A 24,039-nucleotide genomic window follows, 5' to 3' on the forward strand; every position below is an offset into this window, starting at 1 on the left:
AAAAAATTCCCAGGATACTGGTGTGGGCAATCTCAATTTCCTACACCCCTATGGGAATTTGGACTGTGAGCAGCACTGATGGGTGGATGCAAATGGTGACAATCCAGGGAAAGAAACTGGGAATAAAAAACAAAAAACAATGTGAAGCCTTTACTGGGCGGCTGTGTCTGCCTCTCTGCTGCACACAACCGCCTGGCCTCTGCTACATCTGCCTCCCCCGCCCTGATTGATGGGCCCTGCCTCCAGTAGCAGCACTCCCAGCCTCGGGCAGGGGGAGAGACCAATCCGCTTGGTGGAGGCGGGGGGCTGACCGTGCCCCCTCCCCTCTCCCGGGCAGGCACTCTGCTCTCGGTTATTACATCGTAGCGCTGGCTGCACGCTCGGATCCGCTGCTGTACAGGGGGGACCCGGGAGCACTACAAGTCCAAGCATCGCTCAGCAGTGACAGCCGCCAGGGATGGATCAGTATGACTCTCAGAACCATGACTATATGCAGCCGGAGGACGACTGGGACCGGGACCTCCTGTTAGATCCAGCCTGGGAGAAGCAGCAGAGGAAGGTGAGCCTTGCCATGCCACTCACTTGGCCTCCTTCTACTACTACCCCCATCATGTCCTGATAGCTTATTACTGCATGCAGGTTACTCAGGAGGGATTCTCTCCAGTCTGTTAGAAGTTTTCACCAGTGCCAGGGATGCCAGTCACATATTACATTATAACATGCCAACCAGTGGTCAGGCCTGCAGTCCAGGGACTATTCTATTGCATGGATGTTACAAGACTAGGAAGGGGTTAAGGCTTTCCCAGTTTAGAGGGCAGCTAAACAGTTCCAGTAATCCAGTCCTAATCTAGCGGTGCGCTGTAGTACAGGTAGGTGGCAGGGTGTTGCCTCTATCACACCGGTGCGCTGTAGTACAGGTAGGTGGCAGGGTGTTGCCTCTATCACACCGGTGCGCTGTAGTACAGGTAGGTGGCAGGGTGTTGCCTCTATCACACCGGTGCGCTGTAGTACAGGTAGGTGGCAGGGTGTTTCCTCTATCACACCGGTGCGCTGTAGTACAGGTAGGTGGCAGGGTGTTGCCTCTATCACACCGGTGTGCTGTAGTACAGGTAGGTGGCAGGGTGTTGCCTCTATCACACCGGTGCGCTGTAGTACAGGTAGGTGGCAGGGTGTTGCCTCTATCACACCGGTGCGCTGTAGTACAGGTAGGTGGCAGGGTGTTGCCTCTATCACACCGGTGCGCTGTAGTACAGGTAGGTGGCAGGGTGTTGCCTCTATCACACCGGTGTGCTGTAGTACAGGTAGGTGGCAGGGTGTTGCCTCTATCACACCGGTGCGCTGTAGTACAGGTAGGTGGCAGGGTGTTGCCTCTATCACACCGGTGCGCTGTAGTACAGGTAGGTGGCAGGGTGTTGCCTCTATCACACCGGTGTGCTGTAGTACAGGTAGGTGGCAGGGTGTTTCCTCTATCACACCGGTGCGCTGTAGTACAGGTAGGTGGCAGGGTGTTCCCTCTATCACACCGGTGGGCTGTAGTACAGGTAGGTGGCAGGGTGTTCCCTCTATCACACCGGTGCGCTGTAGTACAGGTAGGTGGCAGGGTGTTGCCTCTATCACACCGGTGCGCTGTAGTACAGGTAGGTGGCAGGGTGTTGCCTCTATCACACCGGTGCGCTGTAGTACAGGTAGGTGGCAGGGTGTTTCCTCTATCACACCGGTGCGCTGTAGTACAGGTAGGTGGCAGGGTGTTGCCTCTATCACACCGGTGTGCTGTAGTACAGGTAGGTGGCAGGGTGTTGCCTCTATCACACCGGTGCGCTGTAGTACAGGTAGGTGGCAGGGTGTTGCCTCTATCACACCGGTGCGCTGTAGTACAGGTAGGTGGCAGGGTGTTGCCTCTATCACACCGGTGCGCTGTAGTACAGGTAGGTGGCAGGGTGTTGCCTCTATCACACCGGTGTGCTGTAGTACAGGTAGGTGGCAGGGTGTTGCCTCTATCACACCGGTGCGCTGTAGTACAGGTAGGTGGCAGGGTGTTGCCTCTATCACACCGGTGCGCTGTAGTACAGGTAGGTGGCAGGGTGTTCCCTCTATCACACCGGTGCGCTGTAGTACAGGTAGGTGGCAGGGTGTTCCCTCTATCACACCGGTGGGCTGTAGTACAGGTAGGTGGCAGGGTGTTCCCTCTATCACACCGGTGCGCTGTAGTACAGGTAGGTGGCAGGGTGTTGCCTCTATCACACCGGTGTGCTGTAGTACAGGTAGGTGGCAGGGTGTTCCCTCTATCACACCGGTGTGCTGTAGTACAGGTAGGTGGCAGGGTGTTCCCTCTATCACACCGGTGGGCTGTAGTACAGGTAGGTGGCAGGGTGCACACCTAGCCCTGTCATCTGCCGTAACAGTGGGCATGGCGCAGAGCGACCCCCTACCATGCAGTAACGGATCACTTGCTGAATCAAGCCAGAACCTGATCCTGTAGGTGGACCTCTATGGCGATAAACTTTTTGGAATCATCTGGTCCGGTCAAGATGCAACAGCAAAAATCCTCCCACCTACGGCAGCTCAGATCCTTCAAGGAGACACTATGCGCTTTCTTTCCTCGTCACAATCCCCTTTTTTATGTTTTTATTTTTTCTTTGCACATGTGAAAAGCGCCCCCCCCCCCATAGTGAAGGGTACGACGCATAAAAATGCACCACAATTAAAAGAAAACCACTACTAGCATGTGCGTGCTGTAAAACAGACTTTTCACCTAACATCTGGAGTTGATTTTATTTATTTTTTACAAACAAATGCACCTAAAGATTTATATGTAAAATGCCATAAAAACTGTGAACCTAGCTCTAAAGTTTTCTTTTATTGTTTTTAGCACGTGTGACAAGTTTGACAGTAGGGTGGTCGATGAGTGATAATTGTTCTGCAGACACTCGCCGTATCTATTGTCAGCCTTGCTACAATGTATCCGATTGGTTAGATCAAACTGATACGATGGCGTATCCGTCAGCAATCCATTCTCATTCAGTGGTCGCTTCCATTCGTGGGGCGGATACAAGACTGATGCCAATAAGATGACACTATAGTACTAGGAGATGATTGCAGTTATTAGGAGCATATAGTAGCCCAGGCGCAGCCCGCTGTAGTATATACCTCTAGACCGCAGGTATGCGGCCGCAGCCACCTGTAGTATATACCTATAAACAGCAGGTACCGGCCGCAGCCCGCTGTAGTATATACCTCTAGACCGCAGGTATCCGGCCGCAGCCCGCTGTAGTATATACCTCTAGACCGCAGGTATCCAGCTGCAGCCCGCTGTAGTATATACTTATAGACCACAGGTATCTGGCCGCAGCCCTCCGTACTTTTTACCTCTAGACCGCAGGTACCCGGCCGCAGCCAGCTGTAGTATATTACTTATAGACCGCAGGTACCCGGCCACAGTCACCTGTAGTATATACCTATAGACCGCAGGTATCCGGCCGCAGCCCGCTGTAGTATATACCTATAGACTGCAGGTATCTGGCTGTAGTGTATACCTATAGACCGCAGGTATCTGGCTGTAGTGTATACCTCTAGACCGCAGGTGTCCCGCTGTAGTGTATACCTCTAGACCGCAGGTGTCCCGCTGTAGTGTATACCTCTAGACCGCAGGTGTCCCGCTGTAGTGTATACCTCTAGACCGCAGGTGTCCCGCTGTAGTATATACCTATAGACCGCAGGTGTCCCGCTGTAGTGTATACCTATAGACCGCAGGTGTCCCGCTGTAGTGTATACCTATAGACCGCAGGTATCTGGCTGTAGTGTATACCTCTAGACCGCAGGTATCTGGCTGTAGTGTATACCTCTAGACCGCAGGTATCTGGCTGTAGTGTATACCTCTAGACCGCAGGTGTCCCGCTGTAGTGTATACCTATAGACCGCAGGTGTCCCGCTGCAGTGTATACCTCTAGACCGCAGGTATCTGGCTGTAGTGTATACCTATAGACCGCAGGTATCTGGCTGTAGTGTATACCTCTAGACCGCAGGTATCTGGCTGTAGTGGATACCTATAGACCGCAGGTGTCCGGCTGCAGTGTATACCTATAGACCGCAGGTGTCCCGCTGCAGTGTATACCTATAGACCGCAGGTGTCCCGCTGCAGTGTATACCTATAGACGGCAGGTGTCTGGCCTTGGTCCGTCCTACACAGCAGCTGGTCTGCGGGCAGAGCTGACACTGAGACCAGGGACTTTATCTATTATTCAGCACTCGTGATGTTCTCGGTGATGTCACTTTGTCACACTGGTTAGCTATTGATGATGGGTAGAAATGTTGTTCTACTGCAGAATTGTACAAGGTGAACATTATGGAGGGATTCCTCCCTGGCCTATGTAAGGGCCCTTTCACACTTGCGTTCTTTTCTTCCGGCATAGAGTTCCGTCGTCGGGGCTCTATGCCGGAAGAATCCTGATCAGTTTTATCCTAATGCATTCTGAATGGAGAGAAATCCGTTCAGGATGTCTTCAGTTCCGGAACGGAACGTTTGTTGGCCGGAGAAAATACCGCAGCATGCTGCGCTTTTTGCTCCGGCCAAAAATCCGGAACACTTGCCGCAAGGCCGGATCCGGAATTAATGCCCATTGGAAGGCATTGATCCGGATCCGGCCTGAAGCTAAACGTCGTTTCGGCGCATTGCCGGAGCCGACATTTAGCTTTTTCAGAGTGGTTTCCATGGCTGCCGAGACGCTAAAGTCCTGACAGCCATGGTAAGTGTAGTGGGGAGCGGGGAAGCAGTGTACTTACCGTCCGTGCGGCTCCCCGGGCGCTCCAGAGTGACGTCAGGGCGCCCCAAGCGCATGGATCATGTGATCACATGGATCACGTCATCCATGCGCTTGGGGCGCTCTGACGTCATTCTGGAGCGCCCCGGGAGCCGCACGGACTGTAAGTTTACCGCTCCCCCGCTCCCCGCTCCTACTATGGCAACCAGGACTTTAATAGCGTCCTGGGTGCCATAGTAACACTGAAAGCATTTGGAAGACGGTTCCGTCTTCAAATGCTTTCAGTACACTTGCGTTTTTCCGGATCCGGCGGATCCCAACAACGCAAGTGTGAAAGAGGCCTTAGCAGCCTGTAGAGATCACAGGCTGTATATGAAGACCGGCAAACTGTGGGGCAGCTGTCCAAAACCACCAATAGGAGCACCACTTTCTTTTTTTTTTTTTTTTGTACTAAAACAAAAACTATAGCAAAGATCTGATCAGTTCCTATGACCTCCTTCAGGTGGATCAAGAAATTAGAGGACATCTAGTGCTTTGATATTTTATATTTATGTAGTCCATGTCTTTTGCGGCTTACTCTGCTGCATGTAACACTAGACATGCGGTAAGTGCAGACCAGAACTCTGTTTGGTCACTTACCTCATGTTAAAAGGGAAGTTCCATCAATCAGTATGGTGTATCCATAGGGTGATATAAATGTCTGAATGGTGGGGTCTCATCCGTTGGGAGAACAGGGGTTCCTTTACATCTCTTTCAGTAATCCAAAGCCGCTGGTTGCAGGTATATACTGTACATTGCAGGGCTGCCTGCGCGTGTGCACCGCGTTCTCCAGTGTAGCTTATGGGTGTTGTGCAAATGGTTGCGTTTACCTTCCTGTAGGCCAGATGTCAAAGTAGACCCTTTTATGTTTCATTCGTATGCTTTACTCACGTTTTTCAGTATTCAGTGTTCTTCACATCAAACGTGTGTACACATACTTCCCTTTTATATGGCATTTGTGTGTTTTTTTTTTTTTGTTTTGTTTTTTTATTCCTTTTAGAGGATCCTTTGGAAAACCATTTTTGTGTTTAAAAGAGTTCTCCTACCATAAGAGCGAATGCCCTATCCACAGGATAGAGGATAAGTATCTGATCTGTGGGGGTCCGACGGCTGGGACCTTCAACCACTGTACTGCGCTTCTATGGGGCAGTTCCATACAGCTGAATGTAGCTGCCGCTCCGTTGACTCATTGCCTTTAGCACTTCGTTCTTGTAAGTGGTCGGACCCCCACCGATCAGATACTGTGGATATGGGATAAGGCTTTATGGTGGGACAGACCCTCTGTTAGGGCATATGCACATCATAGAGAGGGATCTCCCACTTATGATGCCCCTCCATGAGCCAGAGTACAGCAACAGGACCGAACTGGTCTGTCTTTACAGACAGCCATTCATTTCAGTGGACGCTATAGGGAACTACGTGGCTAGCCACAACTTCCTGCAGCAATCAGCTGTGGCTGCTTCATTCTCAGAAGGGGTTGGCATGTTGACATGATACACTTTTGTAGATGCCTTTGACCTATAGTAGATCTTTATCCACTAACAATCTAATCTATATGGGCAGCTTTAAATAGCGGCTGTAGCTCTGAAACTTTTTCACCTCCATGTTTTTCTTCATGATCATTTTTTTGCTTCGGCTTTATGCCTCTGGCTTCAGCTTTAGGCCTATTGCACACGACCGTATGCCCTCAAAGATATACGGTCCTTGAGCGTGCCATATGTCCCGGAGCGGCATTGATCGTGCACACAGCATCATAGATTACAATGATGCTGTGGACTTCAGGCCACCCGCGGGGCTATTGTCCCACACTTATATGATCTTATGAGTGCGGGACAATAGTCCCGCGGGCGGCCCGACGTGCACAGCATCATTGTAATCTATGATGCTGTGTGCGCGATCAATGCCGCTCCGGGACATATGGCCCGCTCAAGGACCGTACATCTTGGAGTTCATACGGTCGTGTGCAAGAGGCCTTAGGGTGAATTCCCAAATGGCCAATTTGTTGCAGAAATTTCAGTGATTGTCCCAACTTTAAATGGTAACATTTTCAGTCACAGTAATTTTAGCAACAAAATCTGCTGCATGTGAATCCCCCCTTAGGGGATATTCACACGACTCTAAGGCCTCTTTCACACAGGCGTTGCGGGAAAATGTGCGGGTGCGTTGCGGGAACACCCGCGATTTTTCCGCGCGAGTGCAAAACATTGTAATGCGTTTTGCACTCGCGTGAGAAAAATCACGCATGTTTGGTACCCAAACCTGAACTTCTTCACAGAAGTTGGGGCTTGGGATCGGTGTTGTGTAGATGTTATTATTTTCCCTTATAACATGTTTATAAGGGAAAATAATAGCATTCTGAATACAGAATGCATAGTAGGTGATCAATTGAGGGTTCAAAATTATTATTATTTTTTTTTTAAAACTCACCTTCTCCTCTTGTTCGCGTAGTTCCCGGTCTCTTCTTTACTTCTTTAATGATGAGCTGTGGGCTAAAGGACCTTTGGTGACGTCAGATCACATGGTCCATCACCATGGTGATGGAGCATGTGATCTGACGTCACCACAGGTCCTAGCCGGTAGTTCATCATTAAAGAAGAGACCGGGAACTACGCGAACAAGAGGAGAAGGTGGGTTTTTTTTTTTTTTGTTTTTTTTTTCCCCCTCAATTGATCACCTACTGGTGTAATACAGGCCTAAGGCCTCCTGCACACAACAGTATTTTTTCGTGGTCCGCAAAAAGCTGTGCCGTGATCCTTGATTTTTGGAGGATCACCAGACATGAAAAGTGAAAAAAGTCAAGTTTGCCTTGCAAATTATAGGAAAAAAAACGGATGCGTGGCTGCGGATGACAATCTTGTGTGCCTCCGTGTTTTTTCACGGACCCATTGACTTGAATGGGTCCGCGAACCGTTGTCCGTGAAAAAAATAGGACGGGTCATATTTTTTTGACGGACTGGAAACACGGATCACGGACGACAAACGGTGCATTATCCAAGATTTCAACGGACCCATTAAAAGTCAATGGGTACGCAGAAAATCACGGAAAACTGAACAACGGACGCGAAACACAACAACAGTCTTGTGCATGAGGCCTAAGTCAGAAGGTTTTCCACCTGCATTATTTATGTTTTAGGCCTCCTGCTCACGGCCGTTTTTTTTTTCCCGTTTACTGGCCGTTTTTTGCGTTCATATCAATGGTTCCGCAAAAAAAACGGAATGTACTCCGTATGCATTTCGTTTCCGTTTTTCCGTTCCGTTCTAACATAGAACATGTCCTATTATTGCCTGCAAATCACGTTCCGTGGCTCCATTCAAGTCAATGGGTCCGCAAAAAAAATGGGACACATACGGAAATGCATCCGTATGTCTTCCGTTTCCGTTCCGTTTTTTGTTGAACAATCTATTGAAAATGTTATGCCCAGCCCAATTTTATCTATGTAATTACTGTATACTGTATATGCCATACGGAAAAACGGAATGGAAACACAACGGATCCGTGAAAAACGGACCGCAAAACACTGAAAAAGCCATACGGTTGTGTGCAATAGGCCTTAGACAGATATTACCTGTATGTGTAATGGAGAGTCAGTGAGTGGTGAGTAGTATCAAGGCATAAAAGATTTGCTTATCCGTGCTGGATAGTTGTGCAATTAATAGCAAGATATAGATTTGCTCTCACACCAGCTAGAGGGTCACCAATCACTGTGGTTTGGGCTGCACAGAGTTCTCTCTTTGTTTCTGCAGTGTTTGCTTTGTAGATAAGGGTAGCGGTGTAGACTTGCCGTACAGCCCACCTGCCCCTATTATTGTTCTGCTTGTCTCAAAAGAAGAGGAAGGAAATTGATGGAAAGCCGGTATAGGCCAAGTGTACTGATTCCAATATTTAAATTCAAGCCCCCAGCTATTGCACTAAAGCAGATCTGTTACCATAATCTGCGGCACTATTCAAATAGGGACTGCGCTTTCAACAAACTGTGCAAAAATCAATAGTACAGGTGAATATAGAAAATGCTGTAATATATCTTATTAAGGAAAATGCCTTTTTCTCCACATATCAGCCACTTCCTTTCTTCCTGGGTTGATCATTCATTTTTAAAGGTCCCTTTACATGGGACAATTTAGCAGGCAGTTGTCAGGAAGGAAGCGTTCTTTCCTAGCAAGCGCCTGTTCGTCATTGAAGGAGACCTCTGCAGGTACATGCAGCAATCTCCTCCACAGTTTGGGGAGAAGATGCTGTTTAAATGGCACAATCTGCTGCCGGCAAATGACGATTTAGGTGGCTGCATGAATGATGCGATTACCCCATTTGTTAATCTGCGGCACCTTTAAGGCCTCTTTCACACGGGCGTCATGTTTTTGACCCGGATAAGATGCGGGTGCGTCGTAGGAAAATGCACGATTTTTCTGCGCGAGTGCAAAACATTGTAATGGGTTTTGCACGCGCGTGAGAAAAATCGGCATGTTTGGTACCCAGACCCGAACCCGGACTTCTTCACACAAGTTCGGGTTTGGGATCGGTGTTGTGTAGATTTTATTATTTTCCCTTATAACCTGATACAGAATGCTTAGTACAATAGGGCTGGAGGGGTTAAAAAATAAAAATGTAACTCTCCTTAATCCACTTGTTCGCGCAGCCCGGCTTCTCTTCTGTCTTCATCTTTGCTGTGCACAGTAAAAGGGCCTGTGGTGACGTCACTGCGCTCATCACATGCTCCGTCACCATGGTAGATCATGTGATAGACCATGTGACGAGTGCAGTGACGTCATCAAAGGTCCTTTTCCTCAAAGAAGAAGAAGACAGAAGAGAAGCCGGGCTGCGCGAACAAGTGGATTAAGGTGAGTTAATTTATATATTTTTTTTAACCCCTCCAGCCCTATTGTACTATGCATTCTGTATTAAGAATGCTATTATTTTCCCTTTATAACAATGTTATAAGGGAAAATAATAATGATCGGGTCCCCATCCCGATCGTCTCCTAGCAACCGTGCGTGAAAATCGCACCGCATCCGCACAAAATAGAGCATGCTGCGATTTTCACGCAACGCACAAGTGATGCGTGAAAATCACCGCTCATGTGCATAGCCCCATAGAAATGAATGGGTCTGGATTCAATGTGGGTGCAATCCATTCACCTCACGCATTGCACCCACGCGGAAATCTCACCCGTGTGAAAGAGGCCTTACAGAGGCAGATAATTGCCAATGGGCATTTCTATGAACGCTTGTTAGCAATTATCTGGCTAGTTCTCTGCCTATGTAAAAGGCCCTTAAGTCACTGCTAAAGTCTTTTTTTTGAAAGAGATGAGATGGACTATCAGCTCTTTGAGGGGTCAGATTACATGCTGCCTATAGAAGTCTATGGAGAGGGCTGGAAGAGGAGGGAGCTGCTAGAGGGAGACAGTGGCACCCACCGACAGAAATGCTTCTGCAGCAGGCTACACTAAAAGTTGTGTCTCAGGGCTCTTTCACACCTGCGTTGTTGTCTTCCGGCATAGAGTTCCGTCGTCGGGGCTCTATGCCAGAAGAATCCTGATCAGTTTTATCCTAATGCATTCTGAATGGAGAGTAATCCGTTCAGGATGCATCAGGATGTCTTCAGTTCCGGTACGGAACGTTTGTTGGCCGGAGAAAATACCGCAGCATGCTGCGCTTTTTGCTCCGGCCAAAAATCCGGAACACTTGCCGCAAGGCCGGATCCGGAATTAATGCCCATTGGAAGGCATTGATCCGGATCCGGCCTTAAGCTAAACGTCGTTTCGGCGCATTGCCGGAGCCGACATTTAGCTTTTTCAGAGTGGTTACCATGGCTGCCGGGACGCTAAAGTCCTGACAGCCATGGTAAGTGTAGCGGGGAGCGGGGGAGCAGTGTACTTACCGTCCGTGCGGCTCCCCGGGCGCTCCAGAGTGACGTCAGGGCGCCCCAAGCGCATGGATCACGTGATCGCATGGATCACGTCATCCATGCGCATGGGGCGCTCTGACGTCATTCTGGAGCGCCCCGGGAGCCGCACTGACTGTAAGTATACCGCTCCCCCGCTCCCCGCTCCTACTATGGCAACCAGGACTTTAATAGCGTCCTGGGTGCCATAGTAACACTGAAAGCATTTGGAAGACGGTTCCGTCTTCAAATGCTTTCAGTACACTTGCGTTTTTCCGGATCCGGAGTGTAATTCCGGCAAGTGGAGTACACGCCGGATCCGGACAACGCAAGTGTGAAAGAGGCCTTAGCTTGCTCAGAAATTCTTCTCCTAGAATACATAAAACTTTATATTGCAGAGCTCAGCTTCTGTAAGTCTTTCATATCCTTCTCTCAGAAAGGGCAGCAAAAGTCAACTGACAGACTGAAGTCTCTGCTAGGGTTTGGACCAGGGACATCCACATGCAAGGCTGACCACTTATCTCCAGGCTACAACTTTATCATATTGAGAAAAGTGGTTTTCTTTACATAGAAAGTGAATACCTATTACTAGTTTCTTTATAATAATATATTGTGTCTGTGGATAAACCAGTAATATGTACAGTCAGGTCTATAAATATTGGGACATCGACACAATTCTAACATTTTTGGCTCTATACACCACCACAATGCATTTGAAATGAAACAAACAAGATGTGCTTTACCTGCAGACTGTCAGCTTTGATTTGAGGGTATTTACATCCAAATCAGGTGAACGGTGTAGGAATTACATCAGTTTGCATATGTGCCTCCCACTTGTTAAGGGACCAAAAGTAATGGGACAGAATAATAATCATAAATCAAACTTTTACTTTTTAATACTTGGTTGCAAATCCTTTGCAGTCAATTACAGTCTGAAGTCTGGAACGCATAGACATCACCAGACGCTGGGTTTCATCCCTGGTGATGCTCTGCCAGGCCTCTACTGCAACTGTCTTCAGTTCCTGCTTGTTCTTGGGGTATTTTCCCTTCAGTTTTGTCTTCAGCAAGTGAAATGCATGCTCAATCGGATTCAGGTCCGGTGACTGACTTGGCCATTGCATAACATTCCACTTCTTTCCCTTAAAAAACTCTTTGTTTGCTTTTGCAGTATGCTTTGGGTCATTGTCCATCTGCACTGTGAAGCGCCGTCCAATGAGTTCTGAAGCATTCGCCTGAATATGAGCAGATAATATTGCCCAAAACACTTCAGAATTCATCCTGCTGCTTTTGTCAGCAGTCACATCATCAATAATTACAAGAGAACCAGTTCTATTGGCAGCCATACATGCCCACGCCATGACACTACCACCACCATGCTTCACTGATGAGGTGGTATGCTTAGGATCATGAGCAGTTCCTTTCCTTCTCCATACTCTTCTCTTCCCATCACTCTGGTAGAAGTTGATCTTGGTCTCATCTGTCCATAGGATGTTGTTCCAGAACTGTGAAGGCTTTTTTAGATGTCGTTTGGCAAACTCTAATCTGGCCTTCCTGTTTTTGAGGCTCACCAATGGTTTACATCTTGTGGTGAACCCTCTGTATTCACTCTGGCGAAGTCTTCTCTTGATTGTTGACTTTGACACACATACACCTACCTCCTGGAGAGTGTTCTTGATCTGGCCAACTGTTGTGAAGGGTGTTTTCTTAACCAGAGAGAGAATTCTTCGGTCATCCACCACAGCTGATTTCCGTGGTCTTCTGGGTCTTTTGGTGTTGCTGAGCTCACCGGTGCGTTCCTTCTTTTTAAGAATGTTCCAAACAGTTGTTTTGGCCACGCCTAATGTTTTTGCTATCTCTCTGATGGGTTTGTTGTGTTTTTTCAGCCTAATGATGGCTTGCTTCACTGATGGTGACAGCTCTTTGGATCTCATCTTGAGAGTTGACAGCAACAGATTCCAAATGCAAATAGCAGACTTGAAATGAACTCTGGACCTTTTATCTGCTCATTGTAATTGGGATAATGAGGGAATAACACACACCTGGCCATGGAACAGATGAGAAGCCAATTGTCCCATTATTTTTGGTCCCTTAACAAGTGGGAGGCACATATGCAAACTGTTGTAATTCCCACACCGTTCACCTGCTTTTGATGTAAATACCCTCAAATTAAAGCTGACAGTCTGCAGTTAAAGCACATCTTGTTCGTTTCATTTAAAATCCATTGTGGTGGTATATAGAGCCAAAAATGTTAGAATTGTGTCCATGTCCCAATATTTATTGACCTGACTATATTTGCTTTCTAAGTATAGAAAACCTCTATTCTCAACATGGTAAGGCTATAGTGAGTAGTGTATATGATACGTACCAGCTAGGACACAGCTCTGCCCTCAGCATGCTGCTGTCTAACCCTATCAATCAAGGAGAGGGGGAGTGTACAGAGTGTTACAAAAGCAGTGCCCTAAGGACTCGGCCCTGCCCTCTGGTGCCCCAATATGCTAATTTGCATAGGAATAAAAACGCTGAGATTTTTGCAGCTGTTTAACATGCAGACTAAAGAGAGGTATAATTTTATTCAGCATGATAAACTCTACCAGGCAGTATGCCTGGTTTAATAGGGTTGATAATGCTGACAGTCTCTTTAAAGTCATAGATAACTGACAAATGTAAAGAAATGTCATAGCACTTCTGCTGCTGGATATGATACCATTTATGAAACTCACTTTTTATTGATCGACTAATGCACCGGTATAAGAGTCCTAATGCAATACTGTTGTATCCTTAAAGGGGTTGTACACCTTTGGAGGAGACCTGCGAAAATGAGCATACTTACCTGCTTTTGCAGCGCAGGCTCCCGACTCTCTGTAAACTTCCTGTTTGACGCCTGCTCCCCCTTACATCACGTCGCCATTTGTCATGAAGCAAGGCGAGCAGGTCGCTGCATTGGCCAGTAATTGGCTGCATCGGCGTCAAACGGAAAGCCTACATCCAGAGAACCCAGTGGAGCAGCCAAGAAGCAGGTAAGTATGCTTCTCCTCACACACATCCAGAGGTGCACAAGAGTTTCTATGTAACTGAGACATCCTGCGGGTTTGATTTATTTTATATTGATCCCATACTTGCAACCCTTCCGATACCTTATGGTATGTTGTGAAATCCATCCCGCCCTTTGAATTCTCACCAGCCTGCCATGACCTAATAGTCATCAGCTGCTTTTTTTTTTTTTATCCCTGCAGTATTTCCGTTTTGCATCCATAATATCCTCCTGTCTCCCCCCTCCTTCCATCTGCCACATATTACTGGGAAACATATGTAGATAAAATAGGGAGCCTTCGTCTCCTCGGTATCATCACTTAGGAGTTGGCTCGCGTACAGCTTCTCAGCGGCTCGCATGGTATGTTGACCCCTGTTTAGTCCAGAGGTCCCCGTCTGGTCTGACTATCTGGTACTAGTCTGCCTAATATTCTTGACCTAATAAAATATTTTCTTTACGCAGTATATTTCTCACAGTACGATCACATCTCCTACTGGTCATATGGGCGTTTGGGACAACAGGAAACCCTTGGCCTCTGTTCTCACAGTGGCATATCCATAAATAACCATAAAACGCCATGGGGGGAAGTTTATCATCTCCCTGCACCAGAAAAGTGGCGTTCAAAAATTTGCACACCACGTATTTGCGACTTTTTGAAGCAAAATTTTACGTTTCTGCACTGTGTTCACCACTTTCTGAAAAGAAGGTGTAGCAACGAGTGGATGGGGACAGCATTTTTGCCACATGTATCATCATTTTCAGGCAGCTCAGACCTTCTGTAGATTTCACACTGGCGGCCAAAGGCCTGCGCTTCGTCGTAAACTAGTGGCAGCTTCGGACAGCGCAAGAGATCTCAGACTGGTGTAAAATTCAGGTCTTTGATAAATCTCCCCCTATGATTCCCCTTCCCGGATATCAATGGTTTATGTGACTGGTGAAGCAGTGGAAAGGATCAGTTCATAATTATAATTATCCGTACGCGAATCAGCGCATGACCTAATATCATACTGATCCGAAATTCGCTGCCCCATAGTATTCTGCACAGAGGTTTATTCTTACAGGAAAACATGGCTGCTTTATTCCAAAGATGGTCCCATATCTCCATGGGTTGTGCCTGGTATTGCGCAGCTCCATTGAAGGAATTGGACTGAGCTTTAATACTACAAACTACTCCCTTGCTCCAAAGCATTCCCTATTGTGGACCGTTTTCACATCATACTGTGGCCCCAGACATAGCGGCATGTACAGGACCACAGTGCCTCCGTGGACATGCTCCCTCACACAGTACCTGTGCCCAGACTCTTTCAGTAGAGTAACAGTTTGTATTCTGCAAACAGAATGCTGGCTGCTATAAACTTTACCTGTTTTTCGTCAATGTCATTATTTTTCTTTCTTTTACCATTCAGAGGCTATTAACCCATTCTGACCCAGTCATACTCTGACATCTGATAGATGTTTCTACACTGATGCATTTTAACAAATCAATCCGCCTGGACAGGAGTGAGTTTTGTGCAGATTCTGGAGTGTTGTCTGAATTGCATAGCGTTTAGTGTGAGAAATATTGGATATGTATAGCATCCTATTCACTGACAACAAACAGAGACCTTGAAATGGTGAAGAGTTGACAAACTATAGTAGAAAATAGCACAGTGTTTAGTTATGTTAGATAGGCCTCATGCACACGACCGTTTTTCGGGTCCGCATCGGAGCCGCAGTTTTTGCAGCTCGGGTGCGGACCCATTCACTTCAATGGGGCCGCAAAAGATGCGGACAGCACTCGGTGTGCTGTCCGCATCCGTTGCACCGTTCTGTGGCCCCGCAAAAAAAAATAGCATGTCCTATTCTTGTCCATTTTGCAGACAAGAATATGCATATCTACAATGGGCCGCCCGTTCTGTTCCGCGAATTGCGGAAGGCACACGGGCGGCTTCCGTTTTTTGCGGATCCGCGGTTTGCGGACCGCAAAAAAACGGCACGGTCGTGTGCAAGTTGGCTTTTGTTTTACATTCTGGAGGCACCATGGTACAGTAAAGGGTCTATTAGATGGGCAGCTTTTCTGCCTGATGATCACTAACGAGAGTTCGTATGAACGCTTGTTAGGCTAGTTTCACGCTAGCGGCAGGGGACTCCGGCAGGCTATTCAGACAGGTGAACAGCCTGTCGGATCCGTGCTGCTGCTAGTTCACGTGTGCCCCCGGACTGCCGCTCCGTCCCCATTCACTATAATGGGGGCGGAGTTCTGGCGGCAGCGCACGGCTAGAGGCAGCCGGACTAAAAGTACGACATGCAGTACTATTAGTCCGGCTGCCTCTCGCCGTGCTGCCGCCGGAACTCTGCCCCCGCCCCTGTTATAGTGAATGGGGACAGAGCGGCTTTCTGTGGGCACATGTAAACTAGCAGCAGGACGGATCCGACAGGCTGTTCACCCGCCGGACTCCCCTGCCGCTAATGTAAAAGTAGTCTTAGCGATCATCTTGCAGTGTAATACCGCTGCCGATTGCCCGATAAACATGCAAACAGTCGTTCATCGGGCAGTCCAGATCTTTTAGCATGCTGAAAGATCCTGATTTGACGGCGACAGATCATGCTGTCTAATTACGATCTGGCGCTGGCAAACCACGGTACAGCATGGGGACGAGCGATGGCATAGCAATTGGGGGGAAAAAATCAGTTTCGTCTGCAAGTCCGTTCAGTGTTTGTTTTTTCTGTCCGGATTGCATGTATTCTTCACGCGCATGAAGCAAAACTGAGGAATAACATTCAATACCTCCTAGCAACCTTCAATGAAAAATGCATTGCACCTGGATGCCTTCCATTCATTTCTATGGGGCCAGGGTTTCGTGAAAAACAGACAATCTAGAACATGCTGTGATTTTTCCTGAACGCAAAGCTGGTCAGTGATAAACAATGCTCCTTTGCATATACCCATGAATAGGAATGGGTCAGGGTTCAGTCGCTGTCTGTTTGCAACACGAAGCGGTTCCGGATGAAAAAAACGCGAAATTAGCCTAAAGGTGGTGTTCAGATGCCTAGTGCTGACCAAGTATGTCTCCTGGCTGGTCTTCATGATTGATGCCATGAGCCGCGCAGTGAATTGTGCAGGCCCATCGCATCTTTCATGATGGGATTGAAATGAATGCATCCAGGAGGCTGCTGCGAGCACGTGTGCAGCCCCTTCCCAATATGAAGTTACCTCTGTTCTAGGGAAACCAGAAGCAGGATATTAACTCTGCACAGCGGGGGGAGGGGGGTGGAAAATTAGCGAGTGGCCCTGGAGGTAGCGCTGTCCTTGTTTGGTGTTGGACATTTCTATAGAGCTTTTATTGTTTGGCGACACTCCTGGAAAGCTATGCTGCAGCCTGGCTCGTGACCACAGTCCCCAGAGCCTCTAATCCCGGTAAATACCTCCCAACCACCGCCTGTGTGCGAGGTGTGAGCAGCACAGAGGCCAGAAGACCCTGCTAATTCCATTCCAAAATTTACTGGGCTGTTTTTATTTTTTCTGGTTTACAGATACATTTTTGTCTATGAGCCATTAAGGAATCTGGAATCCAGCACGGGGCCCACAGCCAGTGCCACCATCTTTTCTGGCAGCTGGGACCAGATATGTGCCACAGGGGGCTTAACAAACCACCATGGGGCCCCATAGCAAAACTTGAAATGGGGTCCCGTTCCACCATGACCACGTTCAGAAAAGCTTATGCTTAGTCTCTCTAATGCACAGGGCTAAGGCACACATTAATGTAATGTGTACAGTGATGTCACAGTATAGAGAGCGCACACAGTGATGTCACAGTATTGGCACACAGTGATGTCACAGTATTGGCACACAGTGATGTCACAGTATTGGCACACAGTGATGTCACAGTATTGGCACACAGTGATGTCACAGTATTGGCACACAGTGATGTCACAGTATTGGCACACAGTGATGTCACAGTATTGGCACACAGTGATGTCACAGTATTGGCACACAGTGATGTCACAGTATTGGCACACAGTGATGTCACAGTATTGGCACACAGTGATGTCACAGTATTGGCACACAGTGATGTCACAGTATTGGCACACAGTGATGTCACAGTACAGGGATAATCTACTCAGTGATGCTACAACACTGCAGCTGAAAATTTGTGAAACACGGATGCCATCTGTGTTATGTCTGTGATTTTCACGGACCCGTAGACTTCAATGGGCGTGTTTGGGCTCTATCAGGGACCAAAGTAGTGCATGTCTCCGTGATTTATTTTTTTTTTTTTTCACTGACCCACGGTCAGTAAAAAAAAATACTGATTTGTGAAGTAACAGATTAAAATCAATTGGTGCGTGTGCTGTCCGTGGTAAATGCACACGTCGGTGTAAAACGTAAATATGAACGAGGCCTTAGGCCTCTTTCAGACGGGCGTTGCGGGAAAAGGTGCGGGTGCGTTACGGGAACACCCTCGATTTTTCAGCGCGAGTGCAAAACATTTTAATGCGTTTTGCACTCGCGTGAGAAAAATCACGCATGTTTGGTACCCAAACCCGAACTTCTTCACAGAAGTTCGGGCTTGGGATCGGTGTTCTGTAGATTTTTATTATTTTCCCTTATAACATGGTTATAAGGGAAAATAATAGCATTCTGAATACAGAATGCATAGTAAAATAGTGCTGGAGGGGTTAAAAAAAAATATATATATAAAAAATTTAACTCACCTTAATCCACTTGCTGGCGCTGCCGGCATCTCCTTCTGTCTGCTTCTTTGCTGAACAGGACCAGTGGTGAGCATTCATTCCAGGACCTGTGGTGACGTCACTCCGGTCATCACATGACCCATCACCACGGTAAAAGATCATGTGATGACCGGAGTGACGTCACCACAGGTCCTGGAATGAATGCTCACCACAGGTCCTGTTTAGCAAAGAAGGAGACAGACGAGATGCCGGCAGCGCCAGCAAGTGGATTAAGGTGAGTTAAATTTTTTTTATATATTTTTTTTTTTAACCCCTCCAGCGCTATTTTACTATGCATTCTGTATTCAGAATGCTATTATTTTCCCTTATAACCATGTTATAAGGGAAAATAATAATGATCGGGTCTCCATCCCGATCGTCTCCTAGCAACCGTGCGTGAAAATCGCACCGCATCCGCACTTGCTTGCGGATGCTTGCGATTTTCACGCAACCCCATTCACTTCTATGGGGCCTGCGTTGCGTGAAAAACGCAGAATATAGAGCATGCTGCGATTTTCACGCAACGCACAAGTGATGCGTGAAAATCACCGCTCATGTGAACAGCCCCAAAGAAATGAATGGGTCGGTATTCAGTGCGGGTGCAATGCGTTCAACTCACGCATCGCATCCGCGCGGAATACTCGCCCGTGTGAAAGGGGCCTTAGGGCTCATGCACACAGCTGTATTTTTCCTCAGTGTGCTATCCGTATTTTTTTGTAGACAGCACAGTGACCCATTCTTTCCTGTAGGGCCATGCATATTATAGAACATCTCCTATTGTCTGTTTTGCAGACAAGGATAGCCATTTGTATAAATGGGACTGAGAAAAATGCGGATTGCACACGCAAGGCATCCGTATTATGTGGATCCGTGGTTTGTGGTCATGTGCAGGAGGCCTTACCTGCTGCCCACGTCCTTGGTTGTGAAGAATTGGCCCAAACATGGCTAAGGAAAAATTTTATTTGCGAGTCTGAAGAATTACGGTTAGAAAATCCATTTTTTTTTTTCTGCGGTTTCCAATTTCATTTCTCCACAATCTGTAAATGCTGCAGTCATGGTATGGGCTTTGGATGGGGCCCAATTCTAATATGGGCAGAATTTCCTTGGCCAGATATTTGCAGTTGTCAGCAACTGCGATTGCAGTAAAACTGTGAAAAGAGGATTCTTGAAAATATTAGTAAGGCCTCATGCACACGACCGTTGTGCGTTTTGCGGAACGGCACGGACAGCCATCAATATAACTGCCTATTCTTGCCCACAAAACGGACAAGAATATGACAGTTTATATATTTTTTGCGGACCACAGAACGGAGCAACGGATGCGGACAGCACACTGCATCTTTTGCGGCCCCATTGAAGTGAATGGGTCCGCTTCCAAGCCGCAAAAACTGCGTCTCAGATGCGGACCAAAACAGCGTTCGTTTGCATGAGGCCTAAATCAAAGCAGAAATTGGGAATCATTAGGAAGAAGCTGATGAATACACTGGAGTCCAGGCTCGCGGCACGCCACGGTTAATAAGAAAATGCTGCCATACACATTTAATAGCCGTCAGCCAAACGATCATTTGCCCCATTCTCTCCTAACTCCCCCATACACACCCACTTGTATGTGTATTCAGTGTGGAGAAGGAAGAAAGTTGGTGTCGGACACCTCTGACTACGGCTTATCTCTAGGGAGAAAAAAAAAGGATCGGGCAAAAATATTCAATTTGCCCGATCCTTCTCTCTCCTGACATCATCTGTCGGGGAGAGAGTCAGTAGCTCCCCATACAAATTAGACTACACTAATCTGTATGGTGGCCTTAAGTGGCAGTGCCTATTTTGTGCCATCAGAAAGGACACTGTGAAGTAAGTGACAAATTTAACTTTAAAGGGATTCTCTGGGAATAATTAAAAATGGCCACCAGCATCATGTCCTGGAATGGGAGCAGGACTGGTTGCCACCATTTGCAGAGCTGCCTAGGAGGGTGAGAGGGCAGGGTCTCGCTACACACTACGCTCTGGCACATATACTACATATTGGTGAGTTCTCCTGTCAGGCTGCTCAGCCATGATGGCATATTGTAGGCAGGATCACATCTATTGTAGAGGAGTGTAGTGAGGCCCTGCACCCGCACCCCCCTAGGCAACTTTGCAAGGTAGCAACTAGTCCTGTTCACATACTAGGGCAGGTTGCTGGCGGCCATTTTGAATCCTTCCTGGAGAACCCCCTTTAAAGGGGTTGTAATATTTGAACGGCCCCTGTCAGTATGCTGTGGTATAGCAGATGGACTTTATAGAGGTGAGAACGCCGCTATAGTCAGAGTTAGGCCGGCTTCACACGCTGCAGATTTTGTTGCAGAAAATTTCTGCAACTGAAATTCCGTTCCATTCACCTGAATGAGGCCTGCAGAAATCCATGTGCCGGCTGTTCAAACAACCCCATTCACATGAATGAACTGATTGTCAGCTACAGAAATTCCTGCCACTAGATCTGCACAAAGCCGTTTTTGTCCGGCTGCTCCGTGGCTTATTTGCAGTGTTTGTGGTTGGATGTCCGCCGGACCTCATCATAGTCAATGGGGCCGGACGGATTGCCGGCAGCGCGTTGTTGTGCCTGGCCGGAACAGTATGATATGTACATCGTGATCAACCTACCTCACATGGTTTACTATAGCATTTCTAAAGTACTCCTAATGCAGTTTGTGCACTGTGGTGCGGTATTATTGCCTCTTTATTTAGTATTGTTTTTTCTGACTAGGTCCATGCTGATTGCTCTCACTGTCTTGTACAGACACTTCCAAGCCCTGACAGTATGTTAGCCGTGTTCCTTTAAATGCTAGGCCTGCGGCGGAGCAGACTTTACCTCCCATCATTTCCTCTCAGCTGATCGCAGCCAGCCTCAGTTTATGTCCCTGTCTGAGCTTGTGGTCTAGGACTATTCGGCAAGAGCTCCCGCATGTCCAAAAATGGAAATGTTCTTCTTTTTTTTTTTTTATTCCTATTAAACTTAAGGGGACGGCGTTTAGGAGGAGTTTTCTTTTGAATTACAAAGCCAAAGGAATCCTGCATTAGATCACTCTCTGGAATCCAGAACCCTGCGACGAGGAACTTCATGAAGCCATTCATTTCATTCATTCTTGCTGTGCTGCTGAGAATCTCCAAATGTGGCATAACACTGATCATGTCCCTGCCGTTACCTTCTTGACAATCTTTAGAGCCGCCATCTAGCAGGCCGCGCTGAGATTTGTACTCCCTTTTGTTGTTAGAGGGGCCCTAATTCCATAACAATACATTGGGAATCTAAAAAGCATTGGAATAATATTCATATTAGTAACTAATTGACAGCAGTGGCAGAGAGAGCAGAGCCTCTAGGTGTAACGGTAACGCCCCCGTTGCTCCTAGAAGCTCATTTACATACATTAAAACATCATTTTTCTCAGCAATGCGGGCACATGAGAACACGGGACCAACACAGATGCCTTCAGCTGCCAAGTGCACATGTAACGGGTCCGCCAGTGTCCTAGGGACAGATCTGCTGACAGATGCCCTTTAAGATCCTGCTACATGAAGAGAGGAGCATATGTGCTGGAGGTTTTGCCCATAGATAGAACAGTCAAGGGAGACTTTTCACTTTGCTGCTAACTAAAACCCTGTGTTGGTCAGGCTGTGTCCACATCTGTGTTGGGGCCTCCGTTCAGAGCTTCTGTTGCAGATTTTGTCATGTGTGACTGAAAAAAAAAAAGCACAAAAGCACTATATATTTCTTCTAAAAAGACTCCAATCTAGCAATGTAGTGTGTCATGGTGTCTGCCATGTGACAGATCCGGCAAAGGCATGGTGCCGTTCACATGTTGGCCATCAGCATGGTTTATAATGAACTTCTGCCGTTATAAGTGACCCATCTCCGTCTTCTCTATCATTAGGCCATGTTCACACTTCAGTGATTTGATCAGTTATTTCCATCAGTGACTGAGAGTCTAAAACCCAGAACAGGAGCAGATCTTACCCTTATACCTCATCTCTTTGTGGGCCTCACTACTGGTTTTGAAATCACTGACCAAATCACTGAAGTGTAACCTAGGCTTTGGGGCTCATGCGCACGGTCTGCAAAACACAGATTCCCCCCCCCCCAAAAAAAACAGGCGATGTCTGTGTTACATCAGTTTTATTTATTTTTTGCAGATCTGTTGTAACAGTGCCTCTCCTTGTCCGCAAAACGGACAAGAGTAGGACATGTTCTATTTTTTTGCACAATGGACTTATGTATACAGATTGTACAATGAGTCATTTCCGTTTTTCTGCGGCCTGTATGCGAAACCATTTAAAAAAAAAAAAAAAACGGACAAAAAAAGTGTTCATGTGCATGAGTCCTTACTCTGTTGTATCACTGAAATAGTCAAATATAGTACACTGGCTTGTATTAAAGGAAACGTGTCATCTGGAAATGATCTGTTGTATGAAGCAAGTTTTTTATTTTTTTGTCACTATTAGGGATGAGCGAATCGACCTCGGATGAAACATCCGAAGTCGATTCGCTCATCCCTAGTCACTATATTAAAAAAAATAATAGGGGCCAATTCTTGGTCTGTTTAGATCTCAACAATCATCTCGTTATCATCAGACAGGATTACAATGACAGATATCGCCTATAAATAGCTCAGGATTCACTATGCACAATAGGTGACATCACACTCACCTCCCTCCTTGTACAATGACCCCTCAGTGGGTCACAGAGCCTTCTTTTATGTAAAATTAGTAAATTTGCTGGGTCCGGAGTGCTCTCCCCCCCCCCCCCCCCCCCCACTACCTCAACACTCCTGTGCGTCACAAAATGGGGGTAGTGCAACAATTTTACGCCAAAAAATGGCGCAACGAGACTCTCCCCAGGACTATTGTGTCTAAGGTCCATGCAGATCTCTAAAATCTGTTAGGAACCGCTCAGGAGGATGGCCGCCCCCATATTCATGTTCAGGAAATAGTTGCAATCAGATGTCTGTCACTATCTAGCGTTGACTGGTAGAATAAAAATAATTGACGCCCCATTTAACCCAGATCACCACATAGGGCCACACAAGGTGTTCAGAAAAAAGTCTTCACCAATCATTAGGCTCATGGTCATGTTTTCTGTGGACAGCACACAGATCCATTGAATTCAATGGGTATACTCAGACAGGTTCAAGTCTATGGGTCGGTGAAAACCACTGACAGCATATGGACGCCATCTGTGTTTGGTCCATTTTTTACAGACCTTTACTAGGAGACGCTCTGAAAATCCACTTTTCAGTAGGATGGGTCATTTTTCTCATGCACATGAAGAATGACAAAAAAACAGCCTCGCAGAACAAAACTAAGCTGCAACACGGACGTAGTCCCTGATGGAAAACTAAAAATTTTTTCACAGACAGAAAACTGACACGTGTGTGTGAATAAGGCTACTTTCACACTGGCGTTTTGGCTTTCCGTTTGTGATATCCGTTCAGGGCTCTCACACGCGGTCCAAAACGGATCAGTTTGGCCCTAATGCATTCTGAATGGATAAGGATCCGCTCAGAATGCCTCAGTTTGCCTCCGTTTCGTCTCTATTCCGCTTTGGAGGCGGACACCAAAACACTGCTTGCAGACTTTTGGTGTCCGTCTGA

The 24,039-nt window shown here is 47.1% G+C and overlaps 1 protein-coding gene across 3 annotated transcripts in view; it reads left to right on the top strand.

Moving 5' to 3' along the window:
- Positions 1 to 297: 297 nt before the first annotated feature.
- Positions 298 to 24,039, top strand: part of ACTN1 (actinin alpha 1) — a 103,788-nt gene continuing 80,046 nt past the window's right edge. For 2 of the 3 annotated variants that reach the window (XM_040412545.1, XM_040412546.1), the window contains exon 1: positions 299 to 559. In XM_040412545.1, coding sequence (XP_040268479.1) covers positions 458 to 559 — 102 coding nt within the window. In that variant the 5' untranslated portion in view covers positions 299 to 457. Of the gene's footprint in view, positions 560 to 24,039 lie in introns of all 3 variants that reach the window. The other variant, XM_040412547.1, reaches the window with a different exon arrangement.

The sequence above is a fragment of the Bufo bufo genome, chromosome 11 (genome assembly GCF_905171765.1).
Source record: "Bufo bufo chromosome 11, aBufBuf1.1, whole genome shotgun sequence".
In the NCBI taxonomy this organism is placed as follows: Eukaryota; Metazoa; Chordata; class Amphibia; order Anura; family Bufonidae; genus Bufo; species Bufo bufo.